The sequence below is a fragment of the Molothrus aeneus genome, chromosome 7, assembly GCF_037042795.1.
Source record: "Molothrus aeneus isolate 106 chromosome 7, BPBGC_Maene_1.0, whole genome shotgun sequence".
Classification (NCBI taxonomy): Eukaryota; Metazoa; Chordata; class Aves; order Passeriformes; family Icteridae; genus Molothrus; species Molothrus aeneus.
The window spans coordinates 14,603,599-14,621,902 of NC_089652.1; the positions used below are offsets into that span (position 1 = coordinate 14,603,599).

The following is an 18,304-nucleotide window of genomic DNA, read 5'->3' on the forward strand; positions in this document are numbered from 1 at the left end:
AGCTGGAGGGGGAGTTTGTTCATGTGTAACCAGTTTGTTTTGCTGAGCAATGATGTATCAGTTTTTATGACTCCCAAAATAAAATTTCAATGCAAGTGGTATTTTCAAATTCTTGTACGCTACCTGATATTTACCATGACACTACACATGACAGCTGTGCCTAGGCTAAAACAAATTGAAACTATATTCTAAGAAGGGAGATACTTTTTGTTTATATCACATTGCAACAGTCTGTCCCAGCCTGTACTGCACTGTACTGAAAGCTACTGGAGTCTCTCTCTGAGGCAGTTTCCCCATATCTGCTAATCACACAAAGGAAGGAGACACAAAGAATGTTAGTTGGCTTTTATTTTAGTTTCAATTAAAAATATTCCTTAAAAAAAACCAACACACAACCATGGATGGAATAAGTTTTCACAGTCATGATACGACTTGCCGTAAGACAACAAGGGTAAGTAATAGCCCAGACAATGGAGAAAAGTTTGCACCTTTATGAATTGTGGGGAGAGGGAAGAGGTTAACAGTTCCTATGCTTCACATCCAGTCAGAAGGAGCATAACTAAATGCATGGCCTGCATTTAGACACTGCAGCATGGCTTTGGTAGGCTCTTAGCCTATAAGGCTTGTTTCCAGCATTTACTAAGTGCTACTCAAATGCTACAGTCCTGACTGTAGCAATGGAACCAAATCCCTTGGTATCAGGACAGTGTGCTCTGGTTGGCACTACAAGATAAATTCAGGAGGGCTGTGGTAGAGCTGGCATAGCCCTCTGAGCTCACTTATACTCACTGGGAAGTACTCGAGAGAGAAGGACGGTATTCATTTCTAAGGTCTGCTGCACATAGGTCACTGCTGGTTTAACCAGAGCTGTGACACAGACTGGCCTTCAGACTGAGAGGAAGAGATAAACATAGATCAAAGTCACAGAGAAAAACCTCAGGTCTGCTGTGAACAAAACTAGGAATCCAGACCAATACTGAGCTTTTGTCAAATTCATCTGCTTAGCAAAAGTAGGGCTTCACCTAGCAGCTCAAAGAGTTTCAGAAAACATGATTTTCTAAAAGTTTAAAAAGTGTCTATGTTCATTTTTATCTAGTGTTTGTAAAGTTACACAACAAAGCACAATACAAGCAGAACAGAAAAGCCAGGTACATGTTTTCTCCAAAATCCTAAAGTTCCCATTAACTCTTGTAATTTTTTCTTTGATGAGGGCACTTGTATTTCTTCTCATTCCTTTAAAGTGTCTGGAGGAACTACTGCACTGGCTGCATCTACCAAGTACCCAAAAATTTATTTCTTGGTCCTTGACATTTTTCAGGCTGAATTTCAATTTCTGGTTCATGTAATGCTTCCTATTATTGCTGCAGCTTCTCCCACCTTTTCATGGGAATCTCCTTCAATTAGAGTATCATCTATATATTAGTATAGTTTTGCATCTGGAGGGAGTGAGACTGTAAAAATTCAGCAAGATTGAGCAGTCATGGGTGAATGTTTGTACCTCGGAAGGAGCCTATTAAAAACCTAAAACTGATGAGAGAACAACTGCTAAGAAAGCAAGAACAGGAAAAAAGAAAACAACTGCAATTAAAAACAATGCAGAAAGTAGTCCTGACAGATCTCAAGGTGAAGAGTGTGCTCAAAATGCAAAGCTTCTTCAGTCAAAAGCTGTAACATGTTCTAGTGAGACTGAAGTCTGTGAGATGGGGCAGAAGGTGTGGGAGGAGGGTTTTGACAGGAGGAATAGAGACTGTGGTGTGGAGCACCATTCCCACTCTCCTGATGGAGTCCAAGATCTTGACGTAAATATGAGGTAAATCCAGCACAGCTGTAGAGTCTGGAAGTGTTGACTTAATGCAGCAGGTTAAGAAGGAACCTATCTTTGAGACACAAAATGGAGAGCTTGCTAAAACCCCCAGCTCATACCTTCTCAAGTCATGAAGTTCCCTTAGGTGATTCCAGTCTACAGAAATCACTTCTCTTGAGGAAAGCGACCTCCAGTGCCTGTGCTTTGCAAGAAGACTCAAGTGTGATCAGACAGAAAATCAAGAGAAAAATGAGTAATTGGGCAAAGAGATGATTCTGATAGGAAGTATCTACCAGTGTGATAATACCAGATGGCCAAAGCTGAAGAACAGCCTAAAAGAAGCACAACAAATGAGACAATGCCACTTACACTCTGATGTAAGTGGGAGACACTTTGTTAGGGGAGCTTGAGTGCAACCCATGCCTTAAGCTTTGGGCATAGAGGCCAGCTTCCGCTTCAAGTTTTCAGCAAGCTTGTCCATGAACTCAAAGGTGTTCAGGTAATCAGAGCGTGTGACACTGGCAGGGGGAAACAAAACAAGACAGGTATTAGTTGTATAGACTCTAAATAAAGCAGAAGAAGACTGTTCAAACAACTCTGTGTTTTGCCTCTAAAACCAAAAGAGTTCTCTCCTACTCATCAGGCTGGGTTTTTTGCCATAAGACTCTGGGAAGAGGTAGCCAGGTGGTATTTTACAGTTATGTAGGTCTTCTTCATTTGTCAGGATCTGGCCACCATAGCTAGACTGTCATACAAAACATGTAAATCTTTGCAGTTCCTTCTTTACTTTTTTCTCCCATTCATTTGGTGCAATAGCAGGGAGAGAGCAATCTGCACTAAGTTGCTTGGGTCAGGGAGTGTCTCATGTTTGTTTTACAGCACTGGGTACAGGAAGTCCTTTGAGACAGACTCCTGTTCTTTACCACACTAAAAATAACATTTCAGCCAATGCTGTTCAGAACCACCATGTAAAACAGCCTTTTCTAGGCATAGCTGGTTATTTCAGACACTTACTTAGGCAAGCCTTTGATGCAGGCAGCAAGGTCCTTTGTCATGAAGCCAGATTCAATGGTCTCAATGCAGACTTCTTCCAGGGCAACTGCAAAGTTCCTGAGGCTACTGTTGTTGTCCAGCTTAGCCCTGTGAGCAAGGCCTCTTGTCCATGCGAAGATGGAGGCTGAGAGAGAACACTGGGTTATTCTATCTTTCCAGAACTTCCTGAAAGTTGCTCTAAATCATCATGTGGAACAATAATTGGATTTTTTAATACCAATAACATGGAAAGCAAACTGAAAAAAAAAGATACAAAATCTGGTATGGGAAAGAACACTTATCTTCATTTAGGTATCCTTTGCCTTTTGTGGAACTTGAAAAAAACAACCAATGCAGACCTCAAACTACTCACTGCCTCCAGTAATCTCTCTATGCATGTAATTTTATTTTCTCCCTGCCCAAGTCAGAAAGAATGACAGGTGGTAGGACCCTGTAGTTACAGAGAATATTGTAACAGAAGGGTACAGTTCTTTTCCTAACACTACATTATGCTCTGGTCTCTATGCAAATTTAGAGGATGCTTCCCCTCATGTCCCATTTCATGTACCTTTACACTTTGAGTGTGTACATGGCTTGGGGTGTGGTTGGTTCTTCTGGGCCATCAGAAAGAGTTATAAAAAACAACCAACCTAAACCTTAAGGCCTTGTGGCTATAAACCAATAGTTTCCTGAAGAGTGAATGCATAAAGGCTAAGTTAGGTCTAGTTTATTGCTTGCACTCACTCCATTCCAGCCAGTTTTTTGCTTCAGAGGCTGTATCTGTGTCTGTAGAGACCCAGAGAAGCTGACTTAAGTCATGAGAGGACTGTGGAGGTGTATTCCCTTGCCTCCCCCTCAGGCCACACTGTGATCTGAGAAATACTCATTAGGCCTTGGCAAACCACACTTAAGCCCTTCTCAAGCTTGTCAGAAACACAGGAACTAGTGGTGTCTAATGAGCACCTTGTTTTTAAATGAACAGCCTTGCAAAGGTATTTTTCTTGCCTGAATAGCAACCCAAGTTGAATAATATTTTTGTTACTGAACTTTCAAAGAAAGTTACTGACTTGAATTGCAGCCAGGATGGAAAATTACTATAACTAAAGCCCACTCTCTTGTAAACCCCATAAACAGTGACCCAAAGTGAGACCCCTCCAGCTCTCGATTATAAGGAGCTAATGCATACTATACCCTACTCTCTAACAACCCTTTAAACAGCAGCCCAAAATACATCAATGCTGTAGCCAGGACTAGTGATCTATTTTTCTCTCTTTTCTCCTCTTTTTCTTCCTTTAATTCCCTCTTTTTTTTCCTTTCTTACTTGCTTTAATCCATCTTTCTCTCCTTAATTCCTGTCTTCACTTTCACTCTGCCCCTTTATCCAAAACCCACTGCTGTGTGCTTATATAGTTGGTATTTCCATGCCATGTGTGTAATTTACTGATCTACTTTCTGATTGTTTGCAGACCCTCTGACTTTTGTAACTTCTTTTGATCAATGAGCATTTAAGAATCTTAGGTACCTTCCTTCCCCTTAAGGGTCATCACAATCTCTGGAAGAAAAATGCACTATGACCTGCAAGTTTCACCACTAAGTGGTACAGTTGTCTACAGAAAGGGTGCAGATGTTCTTACTCTAAACTTGCTCTTTCATGTGTAGAGATGATGAAGGGCAGTGAAAAGCAGCTCACCAATGGGGTTAGTGGAGGTTTCTTGGCCTTTCTGGTGCATGCGGTAGTGACGAGTAACTGTCCCGTGAGCAGCTTCTGCTTCTACAGTCTTGCCATCAGGGCAGATCAGCACACTGGTCATCATCCCCAGAGAGCCATAGCCTACAAAATACAAGTTTCAAAAGCTCAGTGTCTCCTTTGGACAGCTCCCTCAAATTCCCCTTCATCTCCCCATCCTACAATCCCCCTACATCTTCCCACTGATGGAAGGAAAATCCCTGAACAGCAGAGCTGCAGTAGTGCTTCTGCAATTAACTGGCAAGTCCCTACACATCAAAATAACAGTTCATCTGAACATGAAGTCCAGCTGAAGCATGAGCTATAGATATACAGACATTCTGCACCATTTCAAGGAAATTAGTTTTCTTACCTAATTTGCTGGACAGATTTCTACTGAAAATGTATGGTAAGAGAACAGTAAGTGTTGGGCTGTTTGTCTTTCACACAGGGTGACAGGAAACAAAACAACTTCTTATTAAGAGCATCTGCTCTTGTGAGAGGAACAAACAACTTCTGATATTGGACATTCACACCAGTTCTAACCCTGTAGGTTTCAGAGATCTCCATGTTTGAAAGCTGCTTTGTTTAGAAGTCCAACACACATCCTTGTTCTGTGGGAGGCAGTTTAGTGGCACTACTTCAGAAAGAGTGTATTACATAAAGCCACACATCTCATCCTGTGGAATTCTGCATCCATATTTGTTTTGGCACCGTGCACCTTGGTTATACAGGATTTTGATCAAGCATTACAATTATGTCTAGTTAAACCTATCAACATCCCTCTTTACACCTGACAGGTAGCTTTAGGTCCTGAAAGTTTTATGACTTATCTGCAGAGCACCTGCCATCACTCTCAGCAGCAGTCAGCTTAACTCAAGCTGTCAGTGACAAAGAACCAGCTGTCTAAATACTGTCCATGAGACTAGAAAGCCTACCAGTTATCATGTGGTAGAAACTTCCCTCCTGTAAATAAATACAACTACAGAGTCTACATTCAATAGATTTTCTTGTAAAAGCAAAATCAGAATTTTTTGACTGATACCTCCATGAACTGGCAACAATTTTGAAACACAAGTTTTGAGACCGAACATCACATCCTGGGCCATTCCATAAGATGTGACAGAAGGACACAAGAGACTGCCACTAAGCCTGCTTCAGCGTGGCACAGGAAGCACCTCATACCTTGTGCAACAGAGTCAGACTGCACATCCCCATCGTAGTTCTTGCAAGCCCAGACAAAGCCTCCTTCAGATTTCAGGGCCTGAGCAACCATGTCATCAATGAGCCTGTGCTCATACCAGATCTTTTTGGCTTCAAACTGGGACTTGTATTCTCTAGGAAACACAAACCAAAACACCTTGTCATACAAAGAGGGAATTGCACAGTCTGTACATAGAGAGATGCACACAGATATGACTAAAACAAAAAAACCCCTGCATTCTCTTTACTCTTTTTTCCCTTGGCTGCTTCAGAATCATAGAGGCACCCACAGAGAATCTGTGGCTTTATTAGAAGATATGGACACCACAGCCACATGTAGCAGAGCTTTCCACACTGAGTATTGTGCTTTGCAGGACAAGAGAGACTGTGACAGAGATGGCATCCCCTGTGCCCTTAAAGAGTTGCTGAGTGTCTGAAAAAGCAACTCACAAGGCTGGAGAGGATGTTCCTGCTGCAGACTTATGCACTGAAGCACGAAGAACACAACTGATTACCTGTCATAGATGTCTTGGAAGATGTCTTTGAAGCGGCCATCATATTTCTTCAAAATGGTGTTTTTGGTGCTCATATAGAGGGGCCAGCCTTTAGACAGTGCCATCTGGAAGGAACTGTGGGCAAAATCCTTGATAGACTGGTCAAGATTGTACATTCCCATGGCTACACCACCACAGCCTGTTAGTGGAGGAAGAACAGATAGGAATCAACTAGATTTAGTTTGGGTTTAAGAATTTTATTCTCCCCATAGCATACTCTGGCAGCCAGGCAGACTGGTGCTTTTCCCAGATGTCTTAATCTAGTTCTCAGTTTAAGGTTGGTTCTTCCAGGAGAAGATTTGCTTTGTGTTATCAACTCAAAGCTTCAGCAGTTCTGTGACACATGGATAGGAAAGTGGTTTTGTTTTACAGGCAAGTACATATCTTAATAATGTGATCTAATCCCTCTAAGAAGTTTTGTTCTAATCCAGCCTAAGTACTCAAGCACACTGTGACAGAAGTGAATGTACTTGAACTCCTACTAGCCATTTAAGTAATACAGTCTTTTTCTATCAAAGCAGCAGGCAGCAGTTTGGAGCAGGAGGTCTCAGTCAAAGTCAGAAAGGGATGTGCTCACACCTTAAATGCTTTGCACCTTCAGAACTAACTCCAGCAGTCAAGGACTGCTTTGCCTAGCTCAGGTAAACAAGACTCCACATGAATTCCTGCATTTTTTTTCAGCACACGTGTGGCCTACCCTGCTGCTTTGATCCACCCGCTCAGGCTCACTTCTAGCAAGTTGTGGGAAGAATGTGCCAGTCATGTGGGTGCTCCGGCAAGTCCTGAGAAGGCTCTGAGGAACTATCAACATTCACATGACTTAGACTGTGTAAGGCAGATGTGTTAGAAGCACAAATGGAAGTGCGCTGAACTTGCAGCCCAGCTCACCTAGAAGAAAGCAGCACTCAAATAATGGAAGAGGATGATTGTGGGTGAAAGTAGGGTCTAGAGCTTCATGAGAAAGCTTTGTCATTTTCAGAGCATAACTCTGTTTCTAGTGAAAAGTAGATACCATGTACTTAATTTTAAGCACCTCACTAGCACCACCTATCTAGTTTTTGTACAGTACCAATATTAGGGATCTTTGTTCTAGAAACACCCATAGTTTTTAAATATCTATTTTTCCTGATATCCATTTATCCTTACCACCTTCAGATGGTTGTTACTATATGGACATACATGCAGAATGAAGAGGGGAAGGCAGAGGAGGTTTATCTGCTTGCCAAGATAGCAATGTCATTTAAAGTTGATATTGGCAGAGAATGAAATTCCTGTTGTTACATGTTATCCCTGTACCTTCCCTATGGAGTCAAGGACAGTTCAGGGTGTGATCAGCTACAGAGACTGTGTCCTTTGGAACCATGATTTCATGGTTGCTGGATGACAGCTGTTAAGTTTGAATTAAACAGCTATTTTCATACATGTAAAAGAAAATCCTTATTGCAGTCATATAATCCTACTGCCTCCTAAAAATCTCTTGACTCAGTGTCAAGGTTGAACATATTAGTACAGCAAAAAGACAAGCTTCCCTTAATCATTTGGGAGATATGCTGGCACAACAGTTATCTGTGGGGAGGGCAGCTCCCCAGAGCAACAGCAGTAATCTGCCATCTTTGCACTTCCCTGCCTTCTGTTTGCTGATGCAATGCAGAGTAGCAAACAAGACTGGCAGCTGGATGGCCACACATCTCCAACACAGGCTCACCAGTCACCTAGCAAATGAAAACAGATTGGGACTAGCCACGAAGGTGAACTCCAGATGAAAGGCTATGCAACAAGAGATGATAGAGATGTAGGTTCTTAGGAGCAAGCATGCCAGAGGAATCAAGTATTACAAAGGAGGGTCATATGTCAGTCTTGGTAGCTGTTTGCCAAACCAACTGCACACAAACAAGGATGCTGGTTTATGTGGTTTCATTTTTTTGTAGCTAAATAGATCACCGTAAGACTTTACATCCTGAACCCTTTGATTAATGACAGACAGAGACATGACTTGTATGATGTTTCCTTGAATCCTGCCCCTTAGAGCATACAGCCTGAGTTCTGGCAACATGTCTGTAACTGCTTCCATTAACAAAGCCCAGCAATGTCAGGACTCTTCTGAGCCTTGCAATGTCTGCAACCAGCAGAACAATAGGGAGAAGAGTGACACCAAAACCTTTAGTACTGCATCTATTAAAACAGTTACAGCCTACACAGTCAGGAGCATCCTTGTGAAATCCTCTTTACACCTTACAGAGTTAAGTGTTAATTCTCATTTCTCTTGAGCATATAAAAAGACTGCTTCATAAAGAAGGGCAAAAACTGCTAAGGTATAGAGATCAGCAAAACAAACTAAACCCAGAAAGAATTGCACATGGATTGCTCTCAAATATATCTCCCCATAGGTCAAACCTAGTTTACATAGTAAATTTGCCTCTGATCAGAGAGAAAAACATATATGCTGCTACCAGAGTCATCATATAATGAGCATGACAGGTGGCCAATCTAATATGATTGTGTTCTTGATGTGCCTCTTTGATCCCAGGAAGATTTCAAGGTACTTTCAGTACTTGACCAATAAATGAAGAAGGCCCAAAAACTTTCTCCCCCATTCTCCCTCAAAGTCATATTTTACCATCAAACAGATCTGACTGATATGTCAAGGTTGAATTAAATAAAAAAATACCAGTGTATCAGTTTTAATCACTAATTAGAGAAAATACCTACTTTCAAAGTTATGGACCAGATATGTGACTGGTTTGCCTCCATCTGCAGGAGTGTAGGTCATCTCTACTTTTCCAGGTCCAGGTACCACAAAATCAGTTGCTCTGTACTGTTAAAAGAAAAAAAAAAAAGCCATGATAATTTTTTCTATCAGGAAGAGAGAACCATAAAAGACAGTCCTCATTTGGGAGGGCAGGTTACAGAAAAACAGTTGTACTAAAAACCCCATTAAGCAGACTTTTTCTTCAGCCATATCGTCACTAGATTATTTTACTAGAGCTTAGAAAGACGAGAGTCATGGAATCACTTAGGTTGGAAAAGACTCTTAACATCATCAAGTCCAACAGTTAACCCAGCACTGCCAAGAGCATCACTGAACTGTATCCTTAAATAGTCAAAAGTCTGCCTATTTCAGAAGCCATCCTCCCCTTTAGGGGAAAAAGCTCACAGATTCTTGGGCCTCCATCAATCAGCAGAGTATCTACTTTTGCAGATGTGCTGAAGTTTTAAAGTGCAGAGTATTTAGACTGTTGTGTGGTTGGTAGATAGAAAGGCTCCTCTCCTTGCCTTAAAGCCATTCATATTACTGCTGATCTTGTAGGGTTCATACATCATACAAGATGACATTTGAAAGGCCAACCTGTAACAAGAGCCTTTGAAGTTAAAAACTTTAAGTATTTAAATGCTGTCTCATCTTCCCAATTGTCCTGAACGGTACTATTTAAGGTTACATTTCCTTGAAATTTATTATTCTTTTTCATGTAGTTTCCCTCCTATTAAGGGAATCTGTTCCCTGAGCTGTTCTGAAGTTAGTGTCTCGCTCCTATGTCCTTTGTATGTTCTGATATTGTTCCTTTCACTTTAATCTCATACTTTTGCAGGGTTTCAATCCTTTCCCTTTAATCCGCTGTTTCCTATTATTTTAACCTTCTCAATTTTTCACAACCTTTAAGGAAGTTGAATCCCATTCTTTTCTAGTGTCAGGGTTCTGCAATTATTTTCCTCTTGAAAACTTATTATTTTATCTTCCTAAATTACCTATAGCAGGTAATTTAATGACTTGCCTTCAGTTTGCAGGTTTAGCCACCTATTTAAGCACTTGGCTCTTCTCTTTTGCCATGTTTGGTAGCTTTATAACATATGACTGCCCATGGAGAACAGTATGACTGATTCTTATCTTCCAGGCTACCCAGAGGGCACAACACTGACAATGGTTCCAGGGCTTTCCACAGCCCTGTACTACCATTGTCAGGGAAGTTCTGATAAAAGAGGTTTCCCTACTTCTGTACCACAGCCTGATGTGCCCAGGTCAGATACGAACTCTGCAGGTGTGCTGTGCAAGAAACAGAACAAAACCACACCCCCATACAGAAGGCAATTTTGCCCACTTCTAGAAATCACTCACTTTTATTCATTTTTGCTGTGAGCAACATATGACACCAGAAAGTCCTGCAAAGTAAGAGGGTGGGCAGCGTAAAATAGTATTTTCTGAAGATTCATAAAGTTCTTACGTAAGAAGGAGCGTTCTAGGGAGATGAAGAACAATAACCTAGCAGAGTTAAGTGTCTAAGTACAGGCTTGTGTAATCCAAGCACAGGTTTCTGAATGCTGTTTATACAGTGACACTGCTCAAGGGAGAGGCATGAACCAGGCTCTCCCACACTTGCCGGGTGCAGTACAAACAAAGTGCTAGCACGTGTGTGCTCCCAGGTGGAATGCAAGGCACAGAGCAGGAGCACAGGGATGTCTAAGTCTTTGGAGCTCTATACCAGCCAGGAATAAGCCTGTTAAGACAAAAAGAGGGGTAAACACTGGAGTGACTCACTTGATCCCCATAAGCGTGACGGCCGATGACAATGGGTTTCACCCACCCAGACACCAGCCGGGGAATGTTCTTGCAGATAATCGCTTCTCTGAAGACAGTGCCACCTAGGATGTTTCTAATTGTGCCATTGGGAGACTTCCACATCTGCTTCAACTTGAACTCCTCCACTCTGTTCTCATCAGGAGTGATGGTTGCACACTTTATGCCAACATTGTATTTCTTTATGGCTTCAGCAGCTTCCACAGTTACTTTATCATTTGTAGCATCACGATGCTCAATGCCCAAGTCATAGCTGTAACAAAGCCACAAACACCATCAGGACTTCCCAGGACATTTGTTTGTGTTCAATAGGAAAGAAACAAGACAAGAAACACATGTAGATGTGCTTGTGGGTGTAGCTGCAGCATTCTACCACAACTGAAGTTACCCCTCTTCCAGTGCAAATGCTGCTGGACTGGAAGAAAACAAACTTATACAGTGACATTTCTCCTGTTAGTGGAGGTTGGTAGGAGATGGGAGAAAGGAGAGCTTCAGTTTATGGCTAAGGTTTGCTGCAGCATGGGACAGTATCTCCTCTGCCTTGCCTTTTGAGTTTCCTGCAATGGCATCTGTCAGTTGAGGGTTTTCATTGTATGGAGCAGCAAAATTCCCAGATATGAGCCTTTATTTCAAACCTCTTGTGCTGAAGGCTCTGGCTTCCTTCATGTACTGAGCACATGAAGCTATACTAGACTTAAAAACTGCTTTGACAGTGGACCCACAATCCTGCTCTGGCAGCAAAAATGCCAACATTCCTCTCAAACATCAGAGGAAGGTCATTTCCATACTCACTGTTTTAATAGCTTTTGGAGAACAATGGGTGCCCAGCATGGGACAGCCCTGAAGCACAGCCAGCTGTACATGAATCCAGCCACTGTGCTGCCTCAGCCAGAGGTTTGCTTGCCCTCCTCCCACCCTCTTTGAAAAGGGATGTTCTCCAGACTGTGTGCATGTATTATGCTGCTGGGCTCCTGTCTGCCTGGTTCCCAACACCAGAAAGCCTGATGTAGGTGGCATACAAATGGCTCCAGTGGCAGGGGAAGAGGTCAGACTTGTGGGTTTAACTATGGCAGATACCACTGAAGGCCTCTGTCCACATCGCTAGGAGCAATGTAGCTGGATATTTCTCTAATAATTACAGCTCAGTGGCCAGAAAAGGAAAAGATTATTTGTTCTGCTTGGCCAGATGCTATAGATAGCATGTCCCTTTTGCTGTAGCCAGCTGCTAGTATTTGTTATTTTCCAGAAGGGAGTATAGGAGCACAGCCTAGCTTCAGGGAGTAATTGCAACAGTTAGCTCACATTGTCAACAGCAGAGCTCAGGCTCACAGCCATCAGGGCAGAGTCTGTGCCCTACACACACCCTTCTGTCCTCTGGGCAGATCTTCAAACAGGCATGGCAAGAAGCCATAAGCCCACTCAGGGGGGCAGGATGCTATGCTTCAAGTCAGGGAGTGGCTGAAACAAGCCCATATTTCTTCTCACTGTTTAAGCTGCAGGGTCATGCAGACTTGTCCAGGTGCTGGAAACCCCAAAACACAGGAAAATAAAACACAGGCCATGTCTCGGAGAGACTTTCTTAGAGGCACAGCACAGGCAAAACTCTAACTCACAACTCAGCATGCACTGCTTACTGCTGTGAGGAACATGCTGGAGGGCATGCTTCCGGTGCTTAAAGAAAATCCATCAACACCTACTGACACATGCAAACTTCAGTACATTCAGCTGAATGTCACAGAGTCATTACCTGTGCAAATCCAGATCTACATAAGGAAAAATCAGCTTTTCTTTAATCAGCTCCCAGATGACCCGTGTCATTTCATCTCCTTGCATCTCCACAACGGAGCCTCCACGGATTTTTTTAGACATCTTGAACTGCAATAGGCATAAAAAAAGTCCAACCTAAGTCAAAAGCTACTAATACATGTATCCTGCATTTTTACAACATAACTAGGTGAGGCAGTAACATAGCATACAGGATCTCTCCAAAGTCTTGAAAATAACCTCAGTTTATCCTTAGTTTCATGCTACGTGGTGTTTTCCTTAAAGCCCTAGCTCCTAGAGAGATCTATGTGAGATAAAAAGGTTAATATCTTGACAATTAAAGGCATGGCCTTTAATTATGACTGTATCAAAAAATTTAAAAATACGACCAAATTCTTCCCCCAAATTCCACAGAAATAGATGAGCACTGTTTACTTTTAGATTTCACGAGTTCTAGTCCAGTTACCTGTTTCTCCACCTTTTTCTGAAAATCGGGGGTTAATGGACATGATTACAATGACAGCTCATACTGCCGAAACCACTAAGATTCGGCTGTTAGCTTCTTTATTAACTTTGTCCCCCAGGAAGGAAGGAAACAGGTAGAAAAATCCAAGGGCTACACATCAAGAGTAGTTTCTTGTGGCAAGCTTTATTTCTACAGATAAAATAAATACTGGACAGATTTGTTTGCTGTAGGGAACAAAGGCTAAAAAAAAAAAAAGAACTTGAACTCTGCCCTTCTATTTGCACTTTGATCTTTGTCAAGACAACCTCAGAAGGCACTGAACTGCTCTAGAGTGCCCTTTTTTCCAGCAGCCACAGTTTCTTGGGTCTCAGCTTATGCAAGAGCTATGACTTGGCAAGCTCCTCCCTCACAGTCCTGTGCTTGTGTGCAGCTGCTGGGATAGTACCGTGAGATAGCAAACCCTTGTGCCTGAGGCTGCAGTCTCAGAGACCAAGGGCCAGGAATACTTGATCCAGAATGAAGGGTCCTACTGTACGCGGGATCTGTTCCTCTAGACCAAGTCAGTCCGAGGTGTGAGGCTTGCAGAGCAAGGGCCTCCCATTACAAGCATGTTGGGAGACTATCCCAGGGTTAAAATTTTATTTATTTCTTTTTAATTAAGTAATTTGTGCTGCATTTCCAAAATCCAATCTATTAATAATTTTAGTCTGGGAAGAGAATAAAATTTCTAAGCTACGTTCACAGGATCAAGCTTTTCCAAACCTTTTAAAGCACAAAATGAAGAAAAAAAACCCCAAAAAACCACCACCAACAAAACACCAAAAAAGACACCCCCAAACAAAAAACCAAAAACCCAACAAAAACCCCACCCAAAAAATAACATAAAACCCTAAAAAAATTGAAAAAATAAAATGAGGTCACGTTACAGAGACTCAGTTTAAAAGATAAACTACTTCAGGCATTTCTATCCGTAACACAGACAGTACCTTGGCTTATATTGGGCTTCTCCAGTCCTGAAGGAGAACTTGAACTTCATATGACCCCACTCTATCTGAAATCAGTTTACTTATGCAAGTATTTTGAACCCAATTTTCAATTGTGGCTATCTAAATAATAAGGTCTGTATCACAGTCCATAGCCTAGGCACAGAATTACTACTGTGGGAGAGTTCAGTTTTGCTTCTTGGATCAATCTGAGAAACAGTCTGATTCATTTAAGTAAAAATGTAGACAGGCACAAACCCAGAAAATACTGCTTGTTTTGTGGTTTGGTTCCACTTAACTAAGACAAATCAGACTATGTCAGTCATAGAAATCAGTCTGGCTTCAGAAGCATTTGATGCTGCTGCCACACAGAGAGCACAAAGGTGGGTGAGAAACACCTCCACTGATGCGTGGGAACAGCAGCCTCTTCAAAATCTCTGACAGCATCCAACATGTTTGTGCGATCATGGCCAGGCACAGGCACTTGTCCCATCCTCAGCCACCAGTGCCCCCAGTTTCTCTATGAACTGGGGCAGTACTGCACTAGCATCCCTTGTCTGCACACCAGGCAACATGCCGAGAGGCTCCTCTAGAGAGCACACATTCCCCAGAGTTCAACTCTGTCACTCGTCCCCGCTGATTTTGTACTGAACTGCCAAAATCCAGCAAGGTCTTTCCCCTGCAGCAGCTCTTCTTTAAACACACTTAACCCCGGCACACAGCCAAGGCAACTTAGAAGAAACCGTCTATTTCCAAATCCCTCTTGGTCCCGCGGACGGGCTCGGGGCCTGCGGGCAATAATTAACTATTGCAACAAGTCCGTGACTCCGGCGTACAGCTGATCTCCCGGGAGGGAGCGGCTGGCCGGGGGCACGGAGCGGGTCGCTGGCACCCACCGAGTTCTCGGCTGCACTCGTTTTTTGGTTGTACTGGCCCCTGGCAAGGCGATCTGGTGGCACACGGGGGATTTTCCCACCGGGCCGAGGGCAGCAGCCCCGCCACGGCAAAGGCTGAAACCCCGGCACTGGCACGGCCGCGCCTGCGGCCACTCCCCAAGCGGGAGGGGACAGCCGAGGGCCCCCGAGCCCAGCCCGCGCCAGGGACACCACCGACCAGCGGGAGACCCGAGGACTACGTGAAGAGACAGCCTGGCCCAGGACAGGGCGAGCGATCCCGGGGTGCAGCACCCTCAGCGCCAGTCGCGGCGGGCGGGGCGCGGTCGCGGGGTTCCGCCCGCCCCGAGGGAAAAAAGCCCTTAAACACAATAATCGCACCCCCCCAGGGACCCGCTGCGGGGCGCCGCGCCCGGGAGAGAAAGGAACAAAGGCTGCTGTGCGGCGGCCAGAGCCGCGGCGCGCTGGGGCGGTGGCGCTGCCCTTTACCTGCGGGCGCGGTGCCGGTCCGTTCTCCGTTCCGTGCGGCGGTGCGGCGGTGCGGCGGCGCTGCGGAGCCGGGCCGTGCGCAGGGCCCTTTATGTGGCCGCGCCCCCGCCCCGCCCGGCCCCGCACCCGCGGCGCCCCCTGCTGGCCGCGCGCGGCCCCTCCCCCTGGCGGCGGCGGTGCGGAGCCGCTAGGGGGCGCGAGCCTGGCGCGGGGCCAGCAGCCGGGCCCGCCCCGGTCTCGCGCACCGGTGTCCTCGTGCGAGCGGCCCGTGGCAGCTCGGACGGTGTGGCTGCCGTTCCGGGCCGGGCCCGTTCCGCGCCCTGGCACCCCCGCGCAGTGAGTGCCCGCCGGCACAGGGAAGCCGCTGGCACCGGGGGGCTCGGACGTGGCCCAGGGAGAGCAGCCCAGCCCGGGGATGCGGTATACACACAGCGGGCACGGGTTCCTCCGCTGGCGCTGGGGCGGCGGTGTCGACACCACAGCCCCAGGGAAGAAACGGGCACCTCTCTGGGGCTGGGGCGAAGCGGGGAGAGTGGCCGGGGAGGAACCTCGGGGCGGGAATAGAAGAGAAGGGAATATTAATGAAATAGGGTGAACCCCGAGTTCCCGGGGGACACACCGGCTCGCCGCACTGCCAGCGGCTCCCGAGGCAGCAGCCCGGTGTGCCGCGCCCGGGCAGAGCAGCCGGGAAGGGCCGAGGGGCGGGGCCGGGCGCTGCCGACGGGTGGAGCGCGCGGAGCTTCGATTGGCGATGCCTGGGCGGGAGCGGCGCGGTCGGCGGGCGGTTGGTCGGGGCTGGCGGCGCCGCCGGGCCGGGCCGGGCGGTGAAGGAAGAGCGGCGGTGCCGCCCCAGCACCGGCAGCAGCCGCGGGCAGCAGGTGAGCACCGCCCGCCGGGGACCGCTGGCACCGCTCTGCGGCACCCTTGCTCCGCCCGCATTCTCCGGGCTGCCCGGGCCGGCCCCTGGTGGCGACCAGCGGCGGCTCTCCGGGGGTCGCTGCCCGCCACGTCCGCGCCCTCCCGTCGCAGGTGATCTCCGGGTCTGCCGTGCCAGGCGGGGGAAGGTGGCGTTGTCCCCTTCACGGAGGGGAGAGCGGAGCAGCTGTCTCTTGCGCCGAGGTTGGAGGTGAAGCTGTCAGTCACGCAGTTATGTCCCAATTGCGGGTGGTTTTGCACCGGAGTGTGTTATCCGGGTGCCCGGGAGTGTGTGTGTGTGCAGGAAGGAGGGGCCGTGTCCGTCTGGCACTGAGCCGCTGTGGGTAGGTCTGTGGGACGCGGGATGTCCCGGCCCTGCTCTGCCGGAACAGCAGTGCGCGTGGGGAGGGAGCCTGGCGGCCACCCTCGCACGCCGTGTTTGATCGGTGGTGAGTTGGTGATTGCTGAAGCTGCAGCTTCGAGGGGGCTTAGATACATTCCCCGTGACTGTTGGTGAGGAGCCTATGAGGAATGTACTCTGGTTTTCTGCTTGTTGACCGATATGTGCACCTTGCTTTCCCCTTTCCCATATTATACAAAGGAGTGACTATTTCTTGGTTTCTTTTGGTGGGAGTGGGGAATATTTTCCCTTTAGTGGGGCAGCTAAAGCATAGAAAGGCTGATAGATTCCACAGCTAGTGTGTTGTACAGCACAGAAAATCTAGGTGTTTCTGGGGCTAATGTTAGGTATAATGCTATTCTTCTTAATAGTTTTAATTGGACCAATATTGCTGTGACAGAAGCACTTATGGTTTTTTTCCTCCTTGAAACACAAGTTTTTCTATTAGCACACACACACATATATACATATATATATATAAATACATATATATATTTAATGCACATTCAGAGACTTGCTTGTAACTCTTATCTTGCCAGGCTATAGTCAGTTGCTGAAGTATGAACATAGTTTCCTACAAAACTGACTTCATAGTGGGATTTTCGATGTGGTAGTGTGTGTGAAGATACACCCTTGTTGTATGTTCAGCATTTAAAAAGCAAACTATTAGTTCCCTTAAGATTGAAGAAAGAATTCCAAATTTACCTGAAGAGTGTGTTTCAAGGAAAATGTTCCATGAACTCTGCTGTACATTCAAATCACCTGTTTGAATAATACTGATGAAATGAACAACAAAACAACATACCCTGATTTACAGCGTAGAGGGATGTGGAAGACTGACACTCAGCCTTACATAAAGAATCTGAACAAAGTTTCTTTTGAAACTTAGTAAATGATGTCTCTCTGCTCTCTTGTAAATGATGCCTCTCTGCTTTCTTTCCTGAGGACATGTGAATAGCAAAACTCTGAGCTGAAGTACAGAGCAACAAGCAGAAGTCCACTGAGCAGTCATGTGAATGACTTGCAGATACATCTTTTTGGCATTCATTGTAGGAGAAGTCAAACTTTGCCACATGAGCTGCTTGTTAGCACTTTCAGTGTCACCTGCTGATCATGTTGATTTTCTCTGGACTGCACAAATTTCTTTCAGTGTGGCTTCTTGGAACTTGGAAGAAAATATTCTAGTGAGCAATACATGCCTGTAAGTTCTAGGGAACAACTGTGGGAACTGGAGATTGTTATGTCGTGAAGAAGTGGGTATCAGCTGCTAGGCAGGTAGTAGTTTCATAAGGGGTTTTGATCCTTGCCACAGGTTAAAATCAGGCATCACTCATAGGCTCCATCAGCTCAGCTGCCTCTGTTCCTACTCTCAAACATTTCGCTAAATCTTTCTTAAACAAAGATGAAGTTAGTAAGCACCTTAGCCTAGCAGGCTAGAAATGCAGGCTGAGTGAGGTGTTGTGAAAGAAATGGGGCGTCTGATCAGCTTAAAGAATGTGGGTTGG

At 45.5% G+C, this 18,304-nt stretch overlaps 1 protein-coding gene across 1 annotated transcript; it reads right to left on the bottom strand.

The window, feature by feature from the left end:
* Positions 1-330: 330 nt before the first annotated feature.
* IDH1 (isocitrate dehydrogenase (NADP(+)) 1) lies at positions 331-15,539 on the bottom strand. The gene is made up of 9 exons (XM_066553732.1): positions 15,485-15,539; positions 12,637-12,764; positions 10,851-11,142; positions 9,029-9,134; positions 6,281-6,458; positions 5,748-5,899; positions 4,527-4,667; positions 2,819-2,981; positions 331-2,322 (listed from the first exon to the last, which is right to left on the bottom strand). Exons 2-9 carry the CDS (start codon positions 12,756-12,758, stop codon positions 2,229-2,231), a joined length of 1,248 nt encoding a protein of 415 aa, XP_066409829.1. The 5' UTR covers positions 12,759-12,764; positions 15,485-15,539; the 3' UTR covers positions 331-2,228.
* Positions 15,540-18,304: the final 2,765 nt, after the last annotated feature.

Excerpts from the sequence above, each read along its gene's own strand:
- IDH1 (XM_066553732.1), bottom strand. The coding sequence starts at position 12,758 with ATGTCTAAAAAAATCCGTGGAGGCTCCGTTGTGGAGATGCAAGGAGAT. Across the intron at positions 4,668-5,747 it reads GTCTGACTCTGTTGCACAAG|GCTATGGCTCTCTGGGGATG; the intron begins GTATGAGGTGCT and ends TGTATTTTGTAG. Across the intron at positions 2,982-4,526 it reads AACCTCCACTAACCCCATTG|CCTCCATCTTCGCATGGACA; the intron begins GTGAGCTGCTTT and ends GTTCTCTCTCAG.